The 22420-nt window shown below is 43.2% G+C and overlaps 1 protein-coding gene across 3 annotated transcripts in view; it reads right to left on the minus strand.

Moving 5' to 3' along the window:
• srgap3 (SLIT-ROBO Rho GTPase activating protein 3) overlaps positions 1–22420 on the minus strand; it is a gene marked incomplete at its 5' end in the record, with an annotated part of 227160 nt that overhangs the window by 150947 nt on the left and 53793 nt on the right. For all 3 annotated transcript variants that reach the window (XM_084316103.1, XM_084316101.1, XM_084316102.1), the window contains one exon: positions 2618–2813. In XM_084316103.1, the coding sequence (XP_084172229.1) occupies positions 2618–2813 (196 nt within the window). The remainder of the gene's footprint in view (positions 1–2617; positions 2814–22420) is intronic.

Below are 22420 nucleotides of genomic sequence, written 5' to 3' on the forward strand. Positions count from 1 at the left end.
CACACACACACACACACACACACACACACACACACACACACACACACACACACACACACACACACACACACACACACACACACACACACACACACACACACACACACACACACACACACACACACACACACACACACACACACACACACACACACACACACACACACACACACACACACACACACACACACACACACACACACACACACACACACACACACACACACACACACACACACACACACACACACACACACACACACACACACACACACACACACACACACACACACACACACACACACACACACACACACACACACACACACACACACACACACACACACACACACACACACACACACACACACACACACACACACACACACACACACACACACACACACACACACACACACACACACACACACACACACACACACACACACACACACACACACACACACACACACACACACACACACACACACACACACACACACACACACACACACACACACACACACACACACACACACACACACACACACACACACACACACACACACACACACACACACACACACACACACACACACACACACACACACACACACACACACACACACACACACACGCTGTTCAGCTCCAAAGCACCAACACCTCGGCCTTCAACTTGTCATCTAATCACCTGTGTATTCTCATTATCATACCAATACTAGTAGACCTTTTTTTTTTTTTATCCACTTTTTCTCCCATTTTCTATATTTTCTCCCATCCCAATTTCGTATCATCCAATTCAACCCTCCCCTGTCACGAACGCTGTTTCTTGCCTCCCACAAGCCGGCTGCAATGTGGACTAAGTCATACATAGCACAAGTCCCCTCCGGTACTTGAGGTAACAGCAGTCGCATCTTTTCACCTGCGCAGCTCGATCTCTCAGTGGCGAGGAGTAACGCGTGGGAGGCTCACGCTGCCCCCGACACTTCCTGATTCTACTGCGCAGGCGCACCAACCGACCTGTAGGAGTCGCTGTCCACAACGCCCGATCCCCACCCATCAGTTTCCCACCCCCTAATACGGCCAATGTGTATTAGTACGGACGACCAGCTAAACTGAAAGCAAATGTGGAGCGCTGGGCTCGAACAGGCAAGCCCAGCGTCTCCAGATTTCGTGGCGAGCGCCTTGCCCACTACGCCACGTAGCCGCCCTTCAATACTAGTAGACCTTTTAACATCTAATCACCTGTGTATTCTCATTATCATACCAATACTAGTAGACCTTTTAACATCTAATCACCTGTGTATTCTCATTATCATACCAATACTAGTAGACCTTTTAACATCTAATCACCTGTGTATATTCATTATCATACCAATACTAGTAGACCTTTTAACATCTAATCACCTGTGTATTCTCATTATCATACCAATACGAGTAGACCTTTTAAAACATCATACAGCTCTCGTCTGTAACAATATAACATGGTGCATGAGCTCCATACAAGAGCATTTGGCTGCATAGGGCTGCACTGTAATCAAACTAGGAATAGTGATTAACAGGGCTGGGTCTAGCAGGCAGACTGTAAATCTATGACTGGCAACCCTCCATGACAGTGAATCACAAGTCACTGCAGAGACTTGTAGTCTCACAGCAGGGATGATGGTGAAGAAGTCCAGCCATTGGAACAGAGGTGCCCACCTGGAGGGCCTAAATGTAACACTAGTGGTGGAGCGTGGGACAAATAATATGTTAATAATATGTGTCTTTTGTCTAATATCACCTTGTAGCAGTCGAGTCAGTTTTAAAATCCCATCAAAAATAGTTTAATTGCATGGTAATAATTCTCTAGAACCCTTCGGAGGGCTGCATTTGTCCCACAGGAGCCTCCTTTTGGCAGCCCTGCCTTAGAACATCAACAAACACATGGAACAAAGGGCCAAAAGCTTCACAAAAGAGGGTGATCGGCTTTGCCAGTAAAGTTCACAGCTTTCACATAAATAAGAGAAAGACATTTATTGTTGCAAAGACTTTGTCTGAATGAAAATTTCTAAAAGACAGCGATGGGTATTTGCTTTTGATGTGTAAGAACAACTTCAACTATACAGTTGCAGATAGAAGGAGAAATGCAGCAGGAACCTTTTGTGGGCAGATTGAGGTTAGAGAGACAAACAGAGCAGCAGGGGAACGAGAATGATTTGGCAAGCAAGGTTATGACTGTGCGCATACAACAAAAACACACCAAGTACGAGTATGCGCGCGCGCACACACACACACACACACACACACACACACACACACACACACACACACACACACACACACACACACACACACACACACACACACACACACACACACACACACACACACACACACACACACACACACACACACACACACACACACACACACACACACACACACACACACACACACACACACACACACACACACACACACACACAGTAAAAGCAGGGCCATATTCCCAAAGTATAAGTGCTGATCTTGGCTCAGAGACCAGGAACACTTGTCTTTGTGACTTTATCCAAGCTAATAAGACTTGCGTGAATATGGACCCTGGTCTAAAAAACCTCAGGCAGGGATGGAAACTCACTTGAACTGGTGATGTTCTCTGGAGCTGCGGATCTTGGAGGAGAAGCGCTCGGCCAACTTCTCTAAGCTGCGAGAGTACTCCAGCTGGATCTCAGCCTTACGGCGGAAGAACTCCTGCAGGTCCTGCAGCAGCTGGATGCGAGAGTCAGACTGCTGCTCCAAACATTTGAACTGCTCCACTAACTGGTTACGGATCTCTGTCAATCAAAACACACAACAAGATGGACATCAGCCAAGTGTTCCACTGCTGCCAAAAGAGTGCAGAATAAATAAATGCATGAATTAATCAATCAACTAAAATTTAATTAATTAATTAATTTTTTTTATTTTTTTTTGGCATTTTGTCGCTTTTTATTACTACTGGGCAGTCCAATAGGGAGAGACAGAGAAGAAACGGGAGACAGAGTGGGGGGAAGACATTCGGGAAATAACGACGTGTCGCGGCTGAGCGCGCTATGATGTGGTTCGCCACTGGGGCGCCTTTAATTAATTAATTTAAAGAAATTACCAAAAAAATATTAAACAGTGGAGAGCATGTCATAATAATTTGAATGCACCGTATTTCTGCGTTAGTTGTCCAAATGTGCTCTTGCTTATTCCCAAACACAATCATGTGACCCAAGCTTCTATTTTATAGCAATATGGTGTAAACAATCTATATTGGAGACTAATTATTAGACTAATAGTAGTATTTCTATAGTGTTAATTAAGTTGTGAGGCAGAGAGTTTATTCCCAACATAAATAATAATATGTTATAAAAAAATATATGCATAATCACTCCTTTTATTTCATACATAAACATAAAGCATCTATTACAATCCACGAACCCAAGCCACAATATGATATGCTGTGTGTGTATGTGTTATTGGAATGTCTACCCTGCTACACCCATAGACGCACCGTATAATCAAGCTTATTTTAATGAGAAGGAAGTTCAAACCCCCACTGCTTTGACCGGGTAGCAGAGTTAACGGTTCTCTGTGAGTGGAACCCGACACTAGCAGACTGACTGCAAATCCACTGTGCCGGTGGGAGAACCCATGAGAGAAACCCGAGGCCACTCTGTAGAGCTGTCATTAGAGGCAACGCTGCTTCTACTCTGGAACAAAGACTGGCCTTAGTGGCCTATTTTTCAAGAACAAACCAGAAAATCTGAGACTTCTGCTTCAGATCCTGATTAAAAGTGACTGTGTACGAGAAGAATATGAGATACTGTGTCATCCGTGAACAGAAAGGGAAGCCCCCCATAAATTTAAGTTTAAGTTTATTTGGATCCTCATTAGCCACAGCAGTGCTGTGGCTATTCTTCCTGGGGTCCATAACTGGGGTACATTCAACCATACCGCAGGACAATAGTCAAGATTTGACAAAACCAGAGCTTGAATGACCTGTTTGATAGAATTTAGTGGTAACAAATGAGCACATCTTTTAACAACAGAAATCCCTCTTCCCATTTTCACTACTATATTGTTTATATGGTGTGACCATGACAATTTACTGTCTAATGTTACTCCTATAGGAGTTTAGTCTCCTGGACTTGATTAATTACCACATCACTTATCAAAAGTTTCAAGACTGGGTTCGTTCTTAGAGTATGGTTTGAACCGAAAATGATGCTACTTGTCTTTGATATGTTTAGAACTAGTTTGTTATTCTTTATCCATTCCATCACTGATTGCAACTCTGCCTTTAGGACCGTATTTAATTCATTGGCTGTAGAGGCTGATGTGTAAATCGTTGAATCATCCGCATACATTGGATACTGACCCCACTTCACATCCTCAACGTCAATTCTAAATAAAAGCTTTTACTTGCATCATATGAAAGATAATTTTAGCAGCTGAAAACGCTACAAAGCATGTTCTTTTATTTCCCTCACTGGGCTTCCCAGGGGGCCACAGTTAGCCTAAAGGTAGAGACATAGGTTGATAACAGTGGTGAAACAGGGTTGACACCAATCCCTATGCCTTGTAGATTGAGTGTTCCTTTATTGATCCCCTGGGGAAATGCAGGTGTCATAGTAGCATGGGGGAGGGGGGAGTTGAGGTACAGGCAAGAACAAAATTATAATAGAACATAATAATAATAATAATAATAATAATAATAATAATAATAATAATAATAATAATAATAATAATAATAATAATAAATTGGCAATACACTGTAGATACTCTATCAATAATATAATAATATAATAGTATACATGGTATACTAGTAGTAGTAATAGAACACTGCGCCTTTAGTAGTTAAAAGTCAGACTGTTCTCCAGCCGTTAATTCTCCAACTATTGACAGCAGTCCATGCCCACGGTTGTGAAGCTTGATGGCTACTGGCATGACGGACTGGCCAAGGCATTTAGTGGTGTGTCGGTAGGGGAGTGGGGGGGGTAGGTCTATGGCCGAACATACTGCTCATCTTGGCTAGCTCCTCATAGAGGTGGGATGGGTTATCCAGGATAGCGTCCAGTTCTTTCCTCATCATAGCTTGACCAGTTTGAAGAGCTATTCTTCCTCACCAGCTTGTTCAGTTTGTTAGTGTCTCTTCAGTTGATGTTGCACCCCAGTATACCATGGCAAAGAAGAGGATGCTGGCTACTACAGACTGGTAAAACGACTGCAGCAACCTATTGCACACGTTGAAAGAAAGACAGCCTGCTCCGTCTCTTCCTGTAGAGCAGGGGTTCCCAACTTTTTTCCCCCAGGGACCCCCAAACATCTCTGATGAAATTCCTGGACCCCCCTCCTAATAAAATACTTTTTTTTTGTCATTTTAATAATACTGCTTATACACAGGCATATGCATCATAATTAGACCCACTATGCTTCTTTGACTTGTGCCTTCAATCAACAAATCTCATCTTGCACCATATGTATTTCAAAATGTTGGCCAATATTCAAATCCTGTATTCATCCTCTCAAATCAGGCCCTAATGGTGAACGGTTTGCATTTATGTTGAATGAAGTAAGAATCCACTGCAGTAAAAATATCCTCACCTCGAGTGGTGGTAGTAAGGTTGACTGACATGAGAATGTCCTGCTTCAGATCCTCATTTTCGATATACTGCACATAAACATGAGCACAGCCTCGTCTGCGACAGTTGTAGTTTCATCAAGTTGTATGGCAAATGGACCCTTTCTAAGCTTTTCTGACAGCTGCTGCTCGCAATCACTTGACATCTTATCAATTCGGTCTTTCACTACATTGTTCGAGAGTGGTACTGATTTTAGTTTATCCGCCACCTGTGGGCCGCACAGTTTCTAAACCATTTTGATGCAGGCTGGTTTGATGAGCTGCTCGCCAATATTGTGCGGTTTCTTTGCTTTTGCAATTAAAAGCGAACACTCAAAGGAGGCTTCGGTAGCCTTCTGTAAATCACTGCCACCCCTGCTCCACGCTACTCTAACATCAACGGGCTTGTTCGCCTTGAGAGACTGTTCTTTCCTCCGAAAAAAGTCCGGATCCTTCCCAACGGTTTCTGGGTGCTTAGACGCCTGATGTCTCTTCAGCTTGCTGGGCTTCAGGCTCGAGTTTGCCAACTTTTCTCCACAAATCACACACTCAGGTCGTTTGTCTGGTCCCTCAGTGAAGCCCATGGTGATGTAATTTTCGCGATTGCTGTAGGTCCTAACTTTTTTTGCAGATGAGCTGCCGTCATCTCCTTTTCGTTTGTCACACATTTTCGCCTCTGGCGGCTGACTGCAGACGAGCCGAGAAAGTTAACTAGCGTGCTAGGCTAGCTACGGAAAGTGATAGTCAACTGATTCGCGTTTTAGCGGCTACCCGGTAGCCTACTGTTAACGTTAAAAAATCATGTCTAGATGTTTATTTATTTATCTTTATTTTTTATTGTAGTGGAGAGACTACTCATGCTTCTGATGATAAAAATATGCTAATTAAATATTTATCTGAAAAAAAAAAAAAAAAAAAACTCAAATCATCTGTGGTCTGGCGGACCCCCTGCGCCCCCTGGCGGACCCCCAGGGGGTCCGCGGACCCCAGGTTGGGAATCACTGCTGTAGAGGGTATTGGTGTTGTCCGACCAGTCCAGTTTACTGTTCAAGTGTACTGCCAGGAACGTGTAGGTCTCCACCATCTCCACCATCTCCCTTAGCCGGTAGTCCACCGACCGGCTCCTTGGTCTTGCTGATGTTGAGTTGGAGGTAGTTGCTGTTGCACCATCTTACAAAGCTCTCCACCAGGAGGTGTAGAGGGTAAACAGGAAGGGTGACAGCAGTTATTTGGGGGGTGCCGGTGTTGCTCACTAGCACCTCTGACTGGTCTATGTGATCTATGTTTGTTTCATAGAATAATAGATAACCATTTTCTCAAACTTCAAAACATTGCATTTCTTAAGTGAGTGTAAATAATGGCAAATTATTTGATCCACAGAGGCCATGTAAAAAAAACAAAGAATGAAGGCAGTAGAATACTAAACGTGACAATAACTGTACATTACACTTATCCAGTCTGCTGCTAATTCCCAGTTCCCAGGTTTTGTATTTAGAGTCTCTAAAGAAACATCTAGACAACACATCTAGATGTAGACATGTGAATATGTCCAACCGTAATTCAATGTGTCTAACTGTAATCATTGTGCTCTAACTGTTTTTGTGATAATGCTGTGTAACTGGATGACCCGTTTTGATTCTTGATACTCTAATATTGACATTCAGTAGTGGGACATGGCGCTGGACTGTCGCCAGGGGGAGCTGGTGCGACGTTGGGCTGGCCAAGACAGGTGAGGAAGAGGCTTGTATGAAGGAGGAGCTAGATACACAGGACGCTCTCTTCGTCAATTTCCAGAGAAGCAAGCGGACGTGTGGACGAAGAGCTCATCATCCCAAGGACACGCGAAATACGACTCCTGCCATGGGGTGGGAAAGTAACGTTGTATGCGAAAGTTTAGCTTCCCAGTATAGTGATTAAGGGACGTTGATGTAAGGGTTCTTCATTTCCTGGCCAGGCTTCACCTGTTGCTCCCTCCTTCCCACCTCCACCCATGAACAATATCCCTCCACCCATGAACAATCTTCCTCCACTCTGGAACTTGGTGAACAGTCATGTCAATCTACTGCCACCCTGTGGCCAGATTCTGTTGGTGCTGCACTGTGTGCATCTCTGTCTTTCTTTATGTTTTGATCTCCTGAATACCATCAGTAATCTGCTATCTGTTTTCTGTGTTGTGTAGTTATGATCAGTCTGGTGTTCTCTCAGTAATTGTATTTTTGATTCTAGTCTAGTTTATTCCCCAGTGTGTGTTTGGCCTTTTGTTTTCCTGTACCCCTGTGTGTTAGTTCAGTTTTCCCTCTCAGGTGTGTCTCGTTCCCAATTACCCTCTTGTGTCAACCAGTGTGTGTACATCTGCCTCGTTTGCCATTCTCTCTTTGTCGGTTCATTGTTTGGATTTCCCTACTAGTGTTTGCTGTCTAGTTCCTCTGTTCCTGTGATCCTGTTACTCCTTCCAGTATTTTTGTAATAAGTGTTCCTAGTGTTCATTTGTTTATTCCTCCCTTCTTTGTTTTTTCGTGTAAAGTTCATTTTGTTTGTTAGGGTTTTTATTTGTAGTCAGTTGTTCATGTTTTTCCTAGCCTGCCTTGCAGTGTTTTGTTTGTGCCTTTGGGACTTGCTCTCTTTATGAGATTATTATTTGTTTTTGTATTTAGCCCTCTGCCAGTCTTCAGCTGTGCTATTCTTTGTTTTTGTATTTTGCTGTTGCCTTTGGTATTTTTGTAAATATCTTTGTTGCTGCCCTCTTTTGAAGTTGGATTATTTTTGGTTACACTTCACCCCTGGCTCGAAGTGTTCAAGATTAAAGGAGCAGTGCTCACTTTTGACAATTCATATCTACCTCTCCCTCGTATCTGTTTGCGCTTGGGCCCTCTGCCAACACATCCCTAACAGTTGATCCAAGAAGAAGACGTTCGACAGCACCGTTGATCCGCCGCGAGCAGCGTGTAGAACGTATAGTCGGAAGAATAGTTTGGTCACACTGACCAGAGCTTAGCTTAGCTAGTATAGGCCTGCTAGCCCAGTTAGCTCACGCGTCGCTCCACCGTCTTCCAGCCCCCGGAGCAGACACCGCAGCAGACGTATCCGGACTGCACCCGCCTCCAGCATTCTCCTAGCCGCCCGCCAGTCCAGCGATTCGCCTGCCTAACGTCAGCCCAGCCAGCCCCCTTGCTATCACAGGTGACAACCACGGGACCGTTTGACGGCCAACTCGCGTCACAGACATTCGTTGCGGGAGCAGGCCAGCACTCGGTTGGTACACTCACACCAGGTACTGTTAGCGCTCCAAGCGCCCTGGAACATTATCGGCGAACATTCTCTTTTTCGAGAGCATGCCCTCTAAGGGCGAAGAGGATAAGGTACTTTGAGCTGGCACATGCACCAGTGACTAAGGGCGCCCCAACTTTATTATTTTGGTAATGCCGGCACTTCTAAGGTATTTTGTTTCAGTGTGGGCCCACTCTATTGCATTTGTTGTGTTGTGTTATCGTGCGGTGCATATGGCACCATTGTAGAAATAAGTTGTTTCCCACTGTGTGGCTCCCGGAGCGTCCTGCCAACCTCCTCGTTATTTGTACATGAAAAACCTATTAACCCTTACAGGGACTTGTTCATGCAGATACAGGTAACTTTCAGTAAAAGGAGAGGCGTATAAATGGGACCACTGTGTGCGTGTGAATTAATGTGCATTATTGCTTAACCCCCTTTTTGAGTAATGTGCATTATTGTTTAACCCCTTCTTATCCACGGCCTATGTGTAATTGGGGCAGGTGTTCTGTACAGGTCTTCACCAGTCAACAAGGAAAGGTACTGCTTTGGGGAGAAATATATCATCTACCATTACTGCCACCGGGTGTGAGGGTGTGGGACGTATTAGGGGAAGCGTGGGTGTTTGGGGAATTACTACAGTCGCCCTGGAGGGCAAGAAGGACCAGCGTAGAACCCCTAGGTTAGTAAACCCTAGGCCCCATCCGCCCCCTCTGCTAACTCCCAATTCTAGTACCCCTACACTACAGTCGGGGACTCAGCTGGACCCAGATCTGCTGTGCTCCCACTACCTGGTGACAGTTCATATCCACCCTTCTACATTGACATTTGACATCAAGGCCAAAGTCTTTTTGTGGTTTCATGGTGTAATATTGTTTTAATTAAAAGGTATGTCTGTAAGATGACCCTTGTGAAGTTGCATCAACACAGGATATTGCACATATCCGGGCTGTGGGGGTGACACTCGGGTAACAGCGTGACACAACCACAGCACCAACACGGGCCATGTTTCTATGCTGCCGGGTGTTTAATATGGCCAGTCAAGCCCTTCCCATGGATACTGTATACATACAGGCTCTGACTACCAGGGGGAAGTGAGCCATTTGTGTTTAGCAACTGAAGCGGTGATGTTGTGCAGGGGAGCCTTTCCCTCCCTGCGATGACGTGCCGCCTGGCCCGTGCCTCAAGCGGCTACAATATGTGGTTAACCGCTGTCCCAGCCTCTCCCTGTATTCAGGGGCCTCCCTCTCCTTCCCAGCCTCTAAAGCTTAAGCTAGCTTTAGCAGAAGCCATACAACCAGAGGTCTAGTATAACCAGGTCCAGTCATGGAGCGATGCTACTCTACTACGGCAAAAACAATCCAATCCCAGCAATCTGCATGAATGGCAGGAGAACTTGATGGATTTTTATTTTATTTTTTTAAATAAAATAAAAAACACTGAACGAACAGCTGCAGCAGTGCTTTTGACATACGAGATTGGAAAAATAGGTCATGCGAGCCAAAAGTGTGTCCTCGCCTCTTAAGAAACCATGAGGAATTATTCCCTCAGTATTGCAGCTCCTTGCGCACCCTTACACTGTGGTTTATTTAAAGTGCCAGAACCCATGGTGGTTCTTTTTCAATCTGCGAGGAGGATGTTGTGAATTTATGCCTGTACTTACACACGATTGTTTGTCCTTTTGAACAGCACTAAAAAGAAAGTCTGCTACACCGCTAAAAGAAAAATGCTCTGAAGTGCAACATTTGGTGGCAACTGGGCTGCTACCAACCAAAGAGATTAACCTCACGTTGATGGTGTTTACAGACAATAAAGAGCACTCAGTCAATGTAGTGCTTAGAGACACCTAGGTGAAGCCCCTACCCGGAAGGTCCACCAGTGAAGCCCCTACCCTGAAGGTCAGTAAAGGACTACAAATCTGGCCTTCAACAAACTTGGATGTTGTTTCAGCGACCTTGAATGGTGTTTTAATATACATTTTGTGGTGGTGTTATTTTTTGTCTTGATGTATTGTCTGTCTTCTATGTTGACATGCATTCATGACGAGATGTGTTGGTGTGTCTGAGTGTGTGCGTGTGCATGTGTGTGTGTGTATGAATGAGTGAGTGAGGTGGAAGTGTGGGTGGTAGGATAAGTGTGTGTGTGTCTCCCTGTCTGTCTATCTATCTGTAACCACGATAACTCTCACATCTCTTATCCAATTTGTCTCAAACTTGGAGGACAGGTTGGGGGGCGAGCCAAGGACTGCACTCTAAAAAAAAAAAAAAAAAAAAAAACAGTCAAAGATTGAAGACGTGGATCAATGTCAGAGTTGAAGCCAATGGTGTATAAAGTACTAAAGGCCAAGATGGCAATCAATAAGATTTCCCGGGACGACGACGACAGCGGTAGGTGGGGGATGTGGTCTGCACGCCATACTAATAAGCCTTCTCAGTCTAGGTGGGGGATGTGGTCTACACGCCATACTAATGAGTCTTCTCAGCTGTTGTCAGGAATATTTTAAGCCGGTTTACAGGTTAACGTATTCTGCAGTGCAGGTTATTTTTTTATTGACAGTATATAGAATAATAAACAACCATCAAATGAAACAGTGTAACATAAATACTCCAAGCTCACCCTCCCATCCCACCCCCCTTTTGCGGTCTCAGTCCAGTCTCCTCTAAAGGTTTTGTGGATGGAACCATCTGCTTGTTGGGGAGGGGGGGGGGCTTTCCTGTGCCCACAGTGGGAGGATGGGACCCTCTACTCCTCATCTAACTTCCACGCTTACTGGTTGATTAATGATTACTAAAACCAAATTTTTTAAGGCCTAGAATAGATATAGCCCATTTAAAGCCTTACAACAGCCTATCATTGGAGCACCAGAATATAGCAAGAGGCAAGGATGGAAACAAGTCATTGCATTTCGATTGGAGATCTTATAGACAAAATTGGAACCAACCATCTTGTCACATACAGGCTCTGCATCAGATGTGTGTCTTTTAGAACAATAAACCTATATTTTTTCTTATTATTCTAAAAAAAACTTCTTATAGTTGGAGTCTAGATCCCACAACAGGGAAAGACATTTGGCTGTGATCTGGAAGGGGATCATCACTAGGTCTAGTTGGCCAAGCTGCAAAGCCATAACTCCTTGTAATTGTCACCTAAAAAGTTGTTTATAAACCCTATCCCTTGCCATAACCTTAACTCATTGATCGCCACGCTGGGAACGGGATATGACTATGTGCTGCCACGCATTAAACCTATGGAGTCCAGGGGCGGATTTAGGATTGTAGGAGATCCGGGGCTTAGCCCAGATAGGTGCCCGCGGCCGCGATAGCCGGCACAGATCTTTTTTACTTCGACACCACAATTTTTAACTTATACCACCACCTTGAAAGTGTTTTTGTTTTCGGGGCTTTGTTTACGGTTTGATTATCACTGATAAAGTAAAATAGTGCAGTGCAATAAAATAGTTAGTAAAATAGAATAAAATAATGCAATAGTGCATTGCAATAAAATAGTTATCAATCGTATTTTTTCGGGAGGCTGGTATTACAGTAGTCGAGTCGGCTTGAGATAAAGGCATGGATCTGGTTTTCAGCGTCCTTTTGATTTATAAATGGCCGTACTTTAGCTATGTTTCTAAGGTGGAAGAACTTGTTGATTGTGATTTAAAGCTTAGGTCTGAGTCTACCATAACACCAAGACTTAACTCACTCAAATACAGTTAGCAGCTGGATAGACTACAGATGGAAATTAGCTTCTGCTAAATCTGGTGCAAACATATTTTCATGTAACAATGACGAATTGTCAAAAAAAAAAAAAAAAATTGAAAATAGATTCAGGGCTTTTCAGAAAACATTCGGGGCTTGAGCCCAAGTAGCCACCCCCTAGCCCCGCCCCTGATGGAGTCGCTCACCTTGTTTGCAGGGCTATAACTATATATATATTATAGCTATGGATGCAATACTATGGCCCAGTTGGCATCGAGTATCTATCGTTCAAGATGTGAAAAATAAAAGAAATGTCCATCCATACATTCCCATTTTATACCGTGGTGAATATAAGTATGGTTTTAGAGCGGTTTAGGGTAATTCCTTGGAGGCTAGTAATAGGCCGCGACGCATATTATACTTAATCCATTGGCATTTCGTCCCTATACATGCTACAATTAAAAATTCAAATGCATATGATCGGTATATTATGTTCCATCATGAATGCATGAAACGGGGGGGGGGGTCGTTTCTGATTAATTGATTGTCAATAGCGGCATTCGTTAGTACAACAGCATACGCTGATCAGGGCGATGGCTATGAAAACAAGGCACAATCGAGATGAAAATGACGTTAAATTGCTCTTACCTGTGGCCGATGAGATTCCAAAAAGAATATTCCAATTATTTGATTGCCATCTGTTAGATCGTATGTCCACGATATAACCCACCCTCGGTCCAGCTTACTAGAAAAGTCCGCCCGGATGAATAATTTTTTTTTTATCTACTTTTTCTCCCCATTTTCAATTTTGTATTATCGAATTCTACCCTCCCCTGTCTCGAACGTTGTTAGACCATGCCTCCCACTGGTCGGCTGCAATGTGGACAAAGCCTTGCATCACGTGTCCCCTCCGGTACACGAGGAGGCAGCCGTCGCATCTTTTCACCTGCACAGCGCGATCTCTCAGTGGCGAGGAGTAACGCGTGGGAGGCTCACGCTGCCCCTGATACTTCCTGATTCTGCTGTACAGGAGTCGCTGTCCACAACGTCCGATCCCCACCCACCGGCTTTCCCACCCCCTAATATTGCCAATTGTATTAGTATGAACGACCAGCCAAGCCGGAAGCAACGCCGAGAGCTGGGCTCGAACCCAGCGTCTCCTGCATTAGTGGCGAGCGCCTTGCCCACTGCGCCACTTAGCCGCCCCCGCCCGGATGAATTTCATCAACACACAGTCATACACAGAGTCTCAAAGGGAGTGCAACATTGGCTGCATACCACCAGGCAGCGGTATTGGACTTTTGCGATCTCAGACTCATTCCCTATGGTTACACAGGCTCCCTGGATGGATAACGATTGGAAATAGCGAATAAAAGAAATAACGATCAAATAACGTATATATACGTGGTTGGCGTTCAACGATTGGCGGACAAACATGTATTAAATCGTTGTTGGCAGGGAATGAGTTAAGTTTCGGGGGAGGGGAATTTGTTCATATTTGCATAAGCTGCAATTCGTGTACAAAATATATTTACTATACATGTAAATCCTTAGAACTATTCATTGTATTTTATGTCATCAAAACTAAATAATTTTGAGGCACTGTGAAACAAATATAAGCCTTCTTTGAATGTTTGTAAAGAAAATTGCAGACCCTGCCGTTGTAAACAACCGCAGTGAAGCAGCAACTTTTCAGGCATATTTCTAACTTCAAACAGTGAGGACAGTTTGTTTATTTAGTTAAAATATACCATATTTCTTTTAGATTCCCTGAGATTCAAATTTCTCTCCCAAAGCTGCATAGTGCACCTTTAACCATTTCCACTGCCAACAAATGTTTAAATGTTATTTAAAAACATCCTTCCAGGCAATTGGATCTATACACAACATTTATAATTCTGCACTCTATGTTTCCTTCTAAGCTAATGCTCAGCAACTCTTTTATATGTTTTAGTTCACCTGCTTCCTGGAAAACAAAATTGATGATGAGGCAGTATTATGCAACTTTCACATAATTTCAGTGGTAACGGTGCTTTGCTTGCTACACTGCTAGAGAAAAATGAGATAAAACAAATAGGGGTGCACCGATATATCGGTCGGGTATCGGTATCGGCCGATAAGTGCCTTGTTGACTGCTATAAGCTCAAATGTGCCGATAGCAGTCGCCGATAAATAACCATACATTTTTGTAGCGTCAAAAGGCAAAAAAAAAAAAAGTTCACTCGCGACCTACCTGCACAACGCCCGCCGTCCCCCACACACAAGCTACTGCATCAAAGTTACTTTATGATTAACAAGGCATTCGTTTTGTGGCATTAACGTTATATAGTTAGTGTTACACGGACAATAACATCAGCATATTATTATTACCCATAGCAGCAAGGCATTACTCCGAGTCCGTTCATTAGCTACTGGGAGATGCAAGACTAACGTTACTGGTGAAAATGTGATTTGCGTTGGAATACTCCTTTGCCAACTTGCTGTACTTTGCTTGCAGGTCTGCAGCCATTATTGCTGGATTATGAATAGCCCAAACTTTAGCCAAGGTAACGTTATGGCTAAACCTTTAACAATAGTTAACGCTAGCTTTCGGTTAGCTGTTCAATGCTATTAATAACACAACTCCCCGTCAACACCCTCTCTCGGGAAGATGGCATTTAAGAAAGTATCTGCTGTTAAAATGACACAAACATTTGTTTTGTGGCATTAACGTTATATAGTTAGTGTTACACGTTCAATAACAAGCATATTATTTACCCGAAGATAGCAGTAAACAAGGCATTACTCCGTTAGTCCGTTCATAGCTGAGTTCCATTCCGTTGCTCATTCCGTACCAAACTACCCATTCTGCAATCTGTTAATAAAGTTTTCAACCAGACAAATGTATAGAAAGGCTTTGTTTTATTATAACATTTGTTGCAGTAAAATCATTATGTCTCATTTGGTCATGCTGTGGAGCGCTGGTCGGCGGGCCGGGCAGCTAACGTATTCGCTCTCGCAAACAGAACAATGGCGGCATGCCCGAAAGTAGAAAATGAATAAACGCTTGCCGATTGGTGGTAAGGACAGCAGGAGGTGGGTGCTAGCGGTGTGGCGTAATTGGCCGAATCGACTGTCAATCAAAATGGTCCCATTGCATTGGTTGAAAGCTCTGGTTGAGAGAATAGTATCCCGCTGCAGGCTGCCAGAATGGTTCCATTGCATTGGTTGAAAGCTCTGGTTGAGAAAATAGTATCCCTCTGCAGGCCGCCAGACGATACTGGGAGAGAGATAGTGATACCATAAACATATTTCTTGATGTTTCCTTTTTTTAAGTAAGTAAAGAGGCCTACAAATACAAACATACACATACAAATATACAGTAGTTTCATTAAAAAAAAAAAAAAAAAATTTTAATAAAAAAAAATTACAAATACTTATATACAAATATACAAATATCGGTATCGGTATCGGCCGATAGTGTTAGTTGAACAATCGGTATCGGTGGCCAATTTTCATATCGGTGCATCCCTAAAAACAAACAACAAGCGCAACTTTGCAATAGCTGCAACCTTTTTGCGATAGACCACTCACTCCCATTACCACGCCCCCTTTTAGCCAATTGGCATGAACACACACACCCATGTCAAATTTCAGCCTCCTAGGGCAAAACCTAGAGGGTGGAGAAACTTGTGTGGACCAACCGACCAGCCAATCAACCAACCAACCAACATGTGACCTGAGTGACCTGCTAGTTAGCTGCTGGGTGCAGCAACAACAAAATACGACATCTCATAAACTGACACAAAAAACAACACGACCATCCGTTTTAAATTGACCTACATCAACCACTGCCTTCTTTTCTTGATCCTCCAATCACAACTGTTGCTTCCCTTGGACAAACAAAGTTGTGATTGGAGGATCAAGAAAAGAAGGCAGGGTTTGAGATAAGTCAATTGATTGGAATGAGCTAATACATCATGTAAATAGACTATAATGATCAGGCAAGTGAATTTATCTCCATTTTGGAAATGACCAGTGACTACAACCTACTGTAAAGCCATTGACCATGCATTTGAAAGCTGTGGGGGTGGTGGTTGAAGTTCAATTAATTAAAATCTTGGAGCAATGCGCAGCATCTAGTGTGCCAGATTGGTCTGGCCAAGTTAAGTGGTCCGTTAATCACTCAAAGTACTGTACCTCTTCTTCCAATTATTCAGCACTATGCTGAATATGAATACTGTATGTTTATGAACTGATGCTGCAGATACTCATTGTCCTGTAATCACTAGACCTGTGCCCCCAATCATGACAGAACACTAGCAGTGAAGTGATGCAGCACTTTTTGTCCGAAGCCGTCTGACATTTTGGGAGGCTGCATAATGTCTTCTTGGGGCAATTAGTTTAAAAGATAATTGATCTGCCCCCTGCGACTGTATTAATGACCGGTCTTGAACACAAGCCGACCAGAGCCAATGCCCTTATTAGAACAATCGCAAAGTACTGACTGGGTTAACAGACGGGTTGGGATGTGTATGAATAATCAAGTAATTTGTCTTTTTCAGACCTGCAGACTTGGAGGTTTTAGTTGGACTGGAAAATGTTTAGCTTGAGAGAAAGAAAAACCATTCCCTTGTTTCACAATTATAAATGCAAACCAGATAAATACTAGAATAATGTCCATTGTTCCATATCCACGGTTCAAACCGATTAGCCTGTACAAACCACATTCTGTTTTCAATCTAAACAATGATAATGAGCAATGGGCTGGCCGGGCAGTACAGGGTGCCGCAAGCTGTATTGAGAAAATCAGTAAAACATGGTTAGCCTAATCTGAGTTTAGGACAATAATAGCTAGAGGATCATCAAACATGGTTAATTTTAGCTTAGTGCAATATAGCTAGAGAATCATTAAACATGGTTAATTTTACCTTAGGACAATATAGCTAGAGCATCATCAAACATGGATACTTTTACCTTAGGGCAATATAGCTAGGAAGACGTAAGGACAAGAATAGGAAAAGCAAGAGCAACATTCAACAAGATCTGGAAAACCCGAAACTTAAAACTCAACACCAAGCTCAAAATCTTCAACTCCAACGTCAAATACGTACTGCTATATATATATAAACTGGAAAACCACCACTAACATCATCAATAAACTGCAGACCTTCATCAACCATTGTCTGAGACGTATCCTCAGGATCTTCTGGCCAAACACAATCACCAACATCAAGCTGTGGGAATGCACCAAGCAAGAATCAGTGGAGGTCCAGCTGACCAGGAGAAAATGGAGCTGGATTGGGCACACACTTTGAAGACACAAAACCGCAATAACTAAACAGGCATTAACCTGGAACCCACAAGGCAAGCGAGGCAGAGGAAGACCCAAAAACACCTGGAGAAGAGACACTGAGCAGCAGGAAATCAAGACGAGGGGACTGACGTGGAAACAGCTGGAGGATGGCTCAAGACAGACGGGGTGGAAACTTTTCATCAATGGCCTATGTTCCGAAAGGAATAAAAGGCCTAAGTAAAATATAGCTAGAGCATCATCTGGGACATGATATGATAAAAGTTAAACAGAGGCAGGCTTAGTATGACTGACTGCTACACTGAATAGAGAGGCAGATACAGATATATTCATGCACTGAGACAACAAGAGGGGATAGAGACACAATGAGTATCTGACATGCAACTAAGAATATGTACATGAATGGGAGTTCTGGTGGGTGAAGGAGAAAAGCACTTAGGGGTTTCTGTTCTGTAGCATCATGGTATATGATATGAACAATAAACATAATTAATTAGCTGCATCCCTACCCAGGCAAAGTACTATGGGGTATCACACACACAGACCAAATGCACACACACACACAGCCAAATGTGCAAAAACGCTAAACTTAAAGCCAGGGATATTATGGTGCATTTTTATTATGCATATTATATTCCTCATTGAAACCATGGGACATACTGTAGCTAGCAGTGAGTTAGCAGTTCTGTGCCCCTATGGTTTAGGTGCAAACTGGGCACAAACCACTGTTAAATATGCTAGTGGAAGACATTCCAAATGATGTTGCCAAGCTATATTCATGCTTCATGCTCCCCATTGACTTCCACTAACATTGCTAAAGAATGCTAAAATGTTCTGCTTACAATATCTCAAAAACCAAATTGGATGCAAAGAAAGTCCCCAGTTTGTGATAAAAAAAGACAGGTGCTTCTTTAAAATGTGGACAATCCCTTTAATGTAATTCTGGAATGGTAAGAGCTTAAGACTTATCTTAAGTGTTATCTGTCCCTTTGGCTCCAGTTCCGTTATGCCCGCCCCCATCTCCCCTGTTCTCTCTCTCTTAGCTCATCTGTCCCCAGACTGCTGCAGCACGGCACACAACATGTACCAGAGGATAAGACGGCAGTACCAGAAACTAATCAATGACCAAGCAGAACTGGACCGATGGTAGATCCTGAAGCAGATTGATGTCTATTCATCACCCCTTCCACTTTAGTAATAATTACCTGCTTGGTTATCGTAGCTTTTGCCGGATGTTCTGTTGAAATAAAATCAATTCACACTGTCGTCACCAGATCACAACATGTCCCATTGTAGGTGGATCAACCGCATTAGTTCTACTAACTACTTGCAGGTTTCGATTCGCCCCCTCACCTCGATCGAGTGCCATCCGGGTTGCCATCGCTTACCATCTGAAGCGAGGCCTGAAAAGAGCTTCATGACAAACAGCAAGACGGCGTGTGGAAAATAGTTAAGAGCTTCTAAAACTGTAATAAACTATGAAGTCTTATCTACAGTATACACTCAGTAGCCAGATGTATGAGGTAAAACATGAACATGAGATCATGAAAATGGATCTTATACCAACATAAGAGTCACGTGCCAGTGGTTTGCTATATAAAGCAGGCAGAAAGGCATCAAGGGATTCGGTTACGGTTTAATTGAATAAGATTAGAGCAAAATGAGTGACCTAAGCAATGCTGGCCATTGTATAATCGGTGGTGCCAGGCATGCCGTTATCGGTATCTTAGCTACGGCCACCCTACTGAGCTTTTCATACACAACCGTGTCTAGAGAATGGTGCAAGTGCCACAAACCAAAAAACATCCAGCCTTACAATCCTGTTGGCAAAAACAGCTTGAGGAGCAGAAGGAGGAAGGCAAGAACTGTGCAAACTCATATTCAAATTTAACTGACTAATTGTGGCTTTACTAAAATGCTCAAGCAAACTTTGTGTGAGTGTTAAAATGACACGTTTTAACAGTGTAATCCAACAACATAATGAATAATTATCCACTTCCAAGAACATTAGACATTAATAAAAATTTAAATGTGGCGATGTGTAGGACCATAGATATCTATAGAACACTAGATAGCTTAAGGCGGAGTCACCAGCGTCACTGAACCGCCGCCATCTTGCTCCAGTTAGCCTTGAGTGAGAGTGAGTGAGCTGCACAGACAAAAATACTCATAACTCGCTGAAATATTGACGGATTTACAAACGGGTTGGTTTGCTATAAACATCAAAGATGTAGTTATGATACTGCATACTTAAAAAAAAAATTAAAGATGTTTTTTTTTTACAAACCGCTTGAATCATAGCCACGTTAATAATGCTTGTAATAAACCAAACCGTTTGTAAATCCGTCAATATTTCAGCGAGTTATGAGTATTTTTGTCTGTGCAGCTCACTCACTCTCACTCAAGGCTAACTGGAGCAAGATGGCGGCGGTTCAGTGACGTCGCTCTCCATTGGCCGGCAGCGCGGGCAAGCTATCTAGTGTTCTATATATATCTATGTGTAGGACCCTCTAGCATGGCATGGTTCCTGTACAGCAATTAAGAGTCTAATGAATGTGGAAGGGGATGTTGTCTGCACATACTATAACTCCTTTTCTGCAGGAACGATTTGAAAAAGAAAAAACACATACAGATCAGAGTATCAGGTAGTGAAAAGTTGACCAGACCCTTTCACTGTAAATGTCAGCTGAGCGTAATAAGACTGACCCTTCAGAAAGATTGCACAACGCCAGCCCCACTTCACAGTGAATGTCAAGGGGAGAGGAATCATATCTCAAGAAGGCCTCATCTCTCCCAACATTGATTTTCTCCCACAGTATCGTCATCACGGTGGTGTTAGCACAGTGGTGTTAGCATATTATACAGGTCTGATGCTTCAGGGAAGCCGAGGCCCCTTGTTGCCACAGGAAACACACCCTTTTAGAATCTAGCTGTCAATCATGGTTGTATTCAGGCACCGGCTCCCAAGGACCACGAAGAACAGGCTGAGCGTGGTGTCTCTATGGAAACGCAGGCATGCACCCATCCCCTGGAGAGCATTCTTATTGGAGAAGAGGTGAAGGCAGCGAGATGTGGATAGGTGGGAGAATGTGGTGAGACGGCACGTGCACCGACACCACAGCGGTAAGACAGCATTTAACCATTCCTGGTTACATTCATTCCTAACTACTCTATATATCCTCAGGAAAAATACAGAGCAAAACAATACTTTCAACTTCATAAAAAAATTGCCAAAATGCACCCTGTCCACAGACACACTAACAGACCTGTGCATTTGAAATTGTGATATAATATTCATTGTAACATAATAGAAATGAAAGCCAAAATCTGGTAAGCCGCTGATTTGCAGTCTCACAGCTCCTCAGCCAACCTCTCAAGCTACAAACCTTTCTTTACCAGTGGTTGAGCCAAGACTGCTTGCCAAGGGACAATAAAGTAAAACCATTGCAGGCAAACTTATGTTGTATGGAGGAGTATCACAGCTCAGCCTCCTCTAAGATAAAGGCTGTGTTCAGCTGACTAGAGACAGAGGGAGGGGAGAGTGACAGAGCTCCTCGTCACCTGTGGTTTGTCTCTAGTGACAGATTCTATAGTGAGGGTTATTCACAAAATGGTTGAATAATCTAAGAAGGTTGTTGCTAGTAATATATCTAGACTGCTGGTGCTTTAGCTGTTTATGTTCAGTTTCTTGAGTTATGCCTGTATCAATGAGGTAACACGGTACATTGTCCCTGTATAATACATTAACAAAAATATAACTGAATGTCACAATCACTATAGTGGTAAATTTATTTGCTAGGTGCTCGGAAGGGTGTGCAGTTGCCGGGTGTATGGATGACGAAGCTGGCGCTGCCCCTTGGGAAAGAAAACGGTGTCAACCAACCAACCAACCAACCAACCAAGCAATAATCGAACTAAGTCACACAGAGGAGCAGTGATTATAGAGGTGCTCCTTATAAGTAATGAGAGCCACAGATGGCTCAGTTTCTATCATTGTTGGTGGGTATGAAGGACTGGTGTGCGCTACTAATAACCAATAGCTAAACTCTACCGTAACACAGGTCCCAGACTAAGCAGGAACTTACTGTATTAATGACTCCCAACTGCCAACTCCATCTAACCTCCAAGTTGGTTTTGTATCACTTTCTTCTGCTCCTGAGGCAACCGTCTCTCTGAGGCATGTTGAGTCATTGTTCTCTCTGCTGGCTGGGGGAGATTAAGTGAAAAATGGAGAACTCCCGTTGTGTCTTCCATTGGAAACTCCTTGGCTAATGTGGCCAGAGGAGCGTGCCAATATTTCCCCTGTCACACACCCTACTGGGGCTGCTTGCTGAATTCTCAAACAGCACAGATTATTCAGTTTTTTTTCTTCTTCTTTATTTCCTCTTTGTTATGGTTTTGGGGATTTTTGCTTATGATCTAAAAGGGGCACTTCCCCTGAAAAACAATGCTGATCTATTGTGAACATAATCTCACATACACCAAAACTCCAAACAGGTTTTTGCATGCATTTAGTAAAAAAAAATTTTTAATTAA

This window comes from Notolepis coatsorum, assembly GCF_963971535.1.
Source record: "Notolepis coatsorum genome assembly, chromosome: 6".
NCBI classification, from domain to species: Eukaryota; Metazoa; Chordata; class Actinopteri; order Aulopiformes; family Paralepididae; genus Notolepis; species Notolepis coatsorum.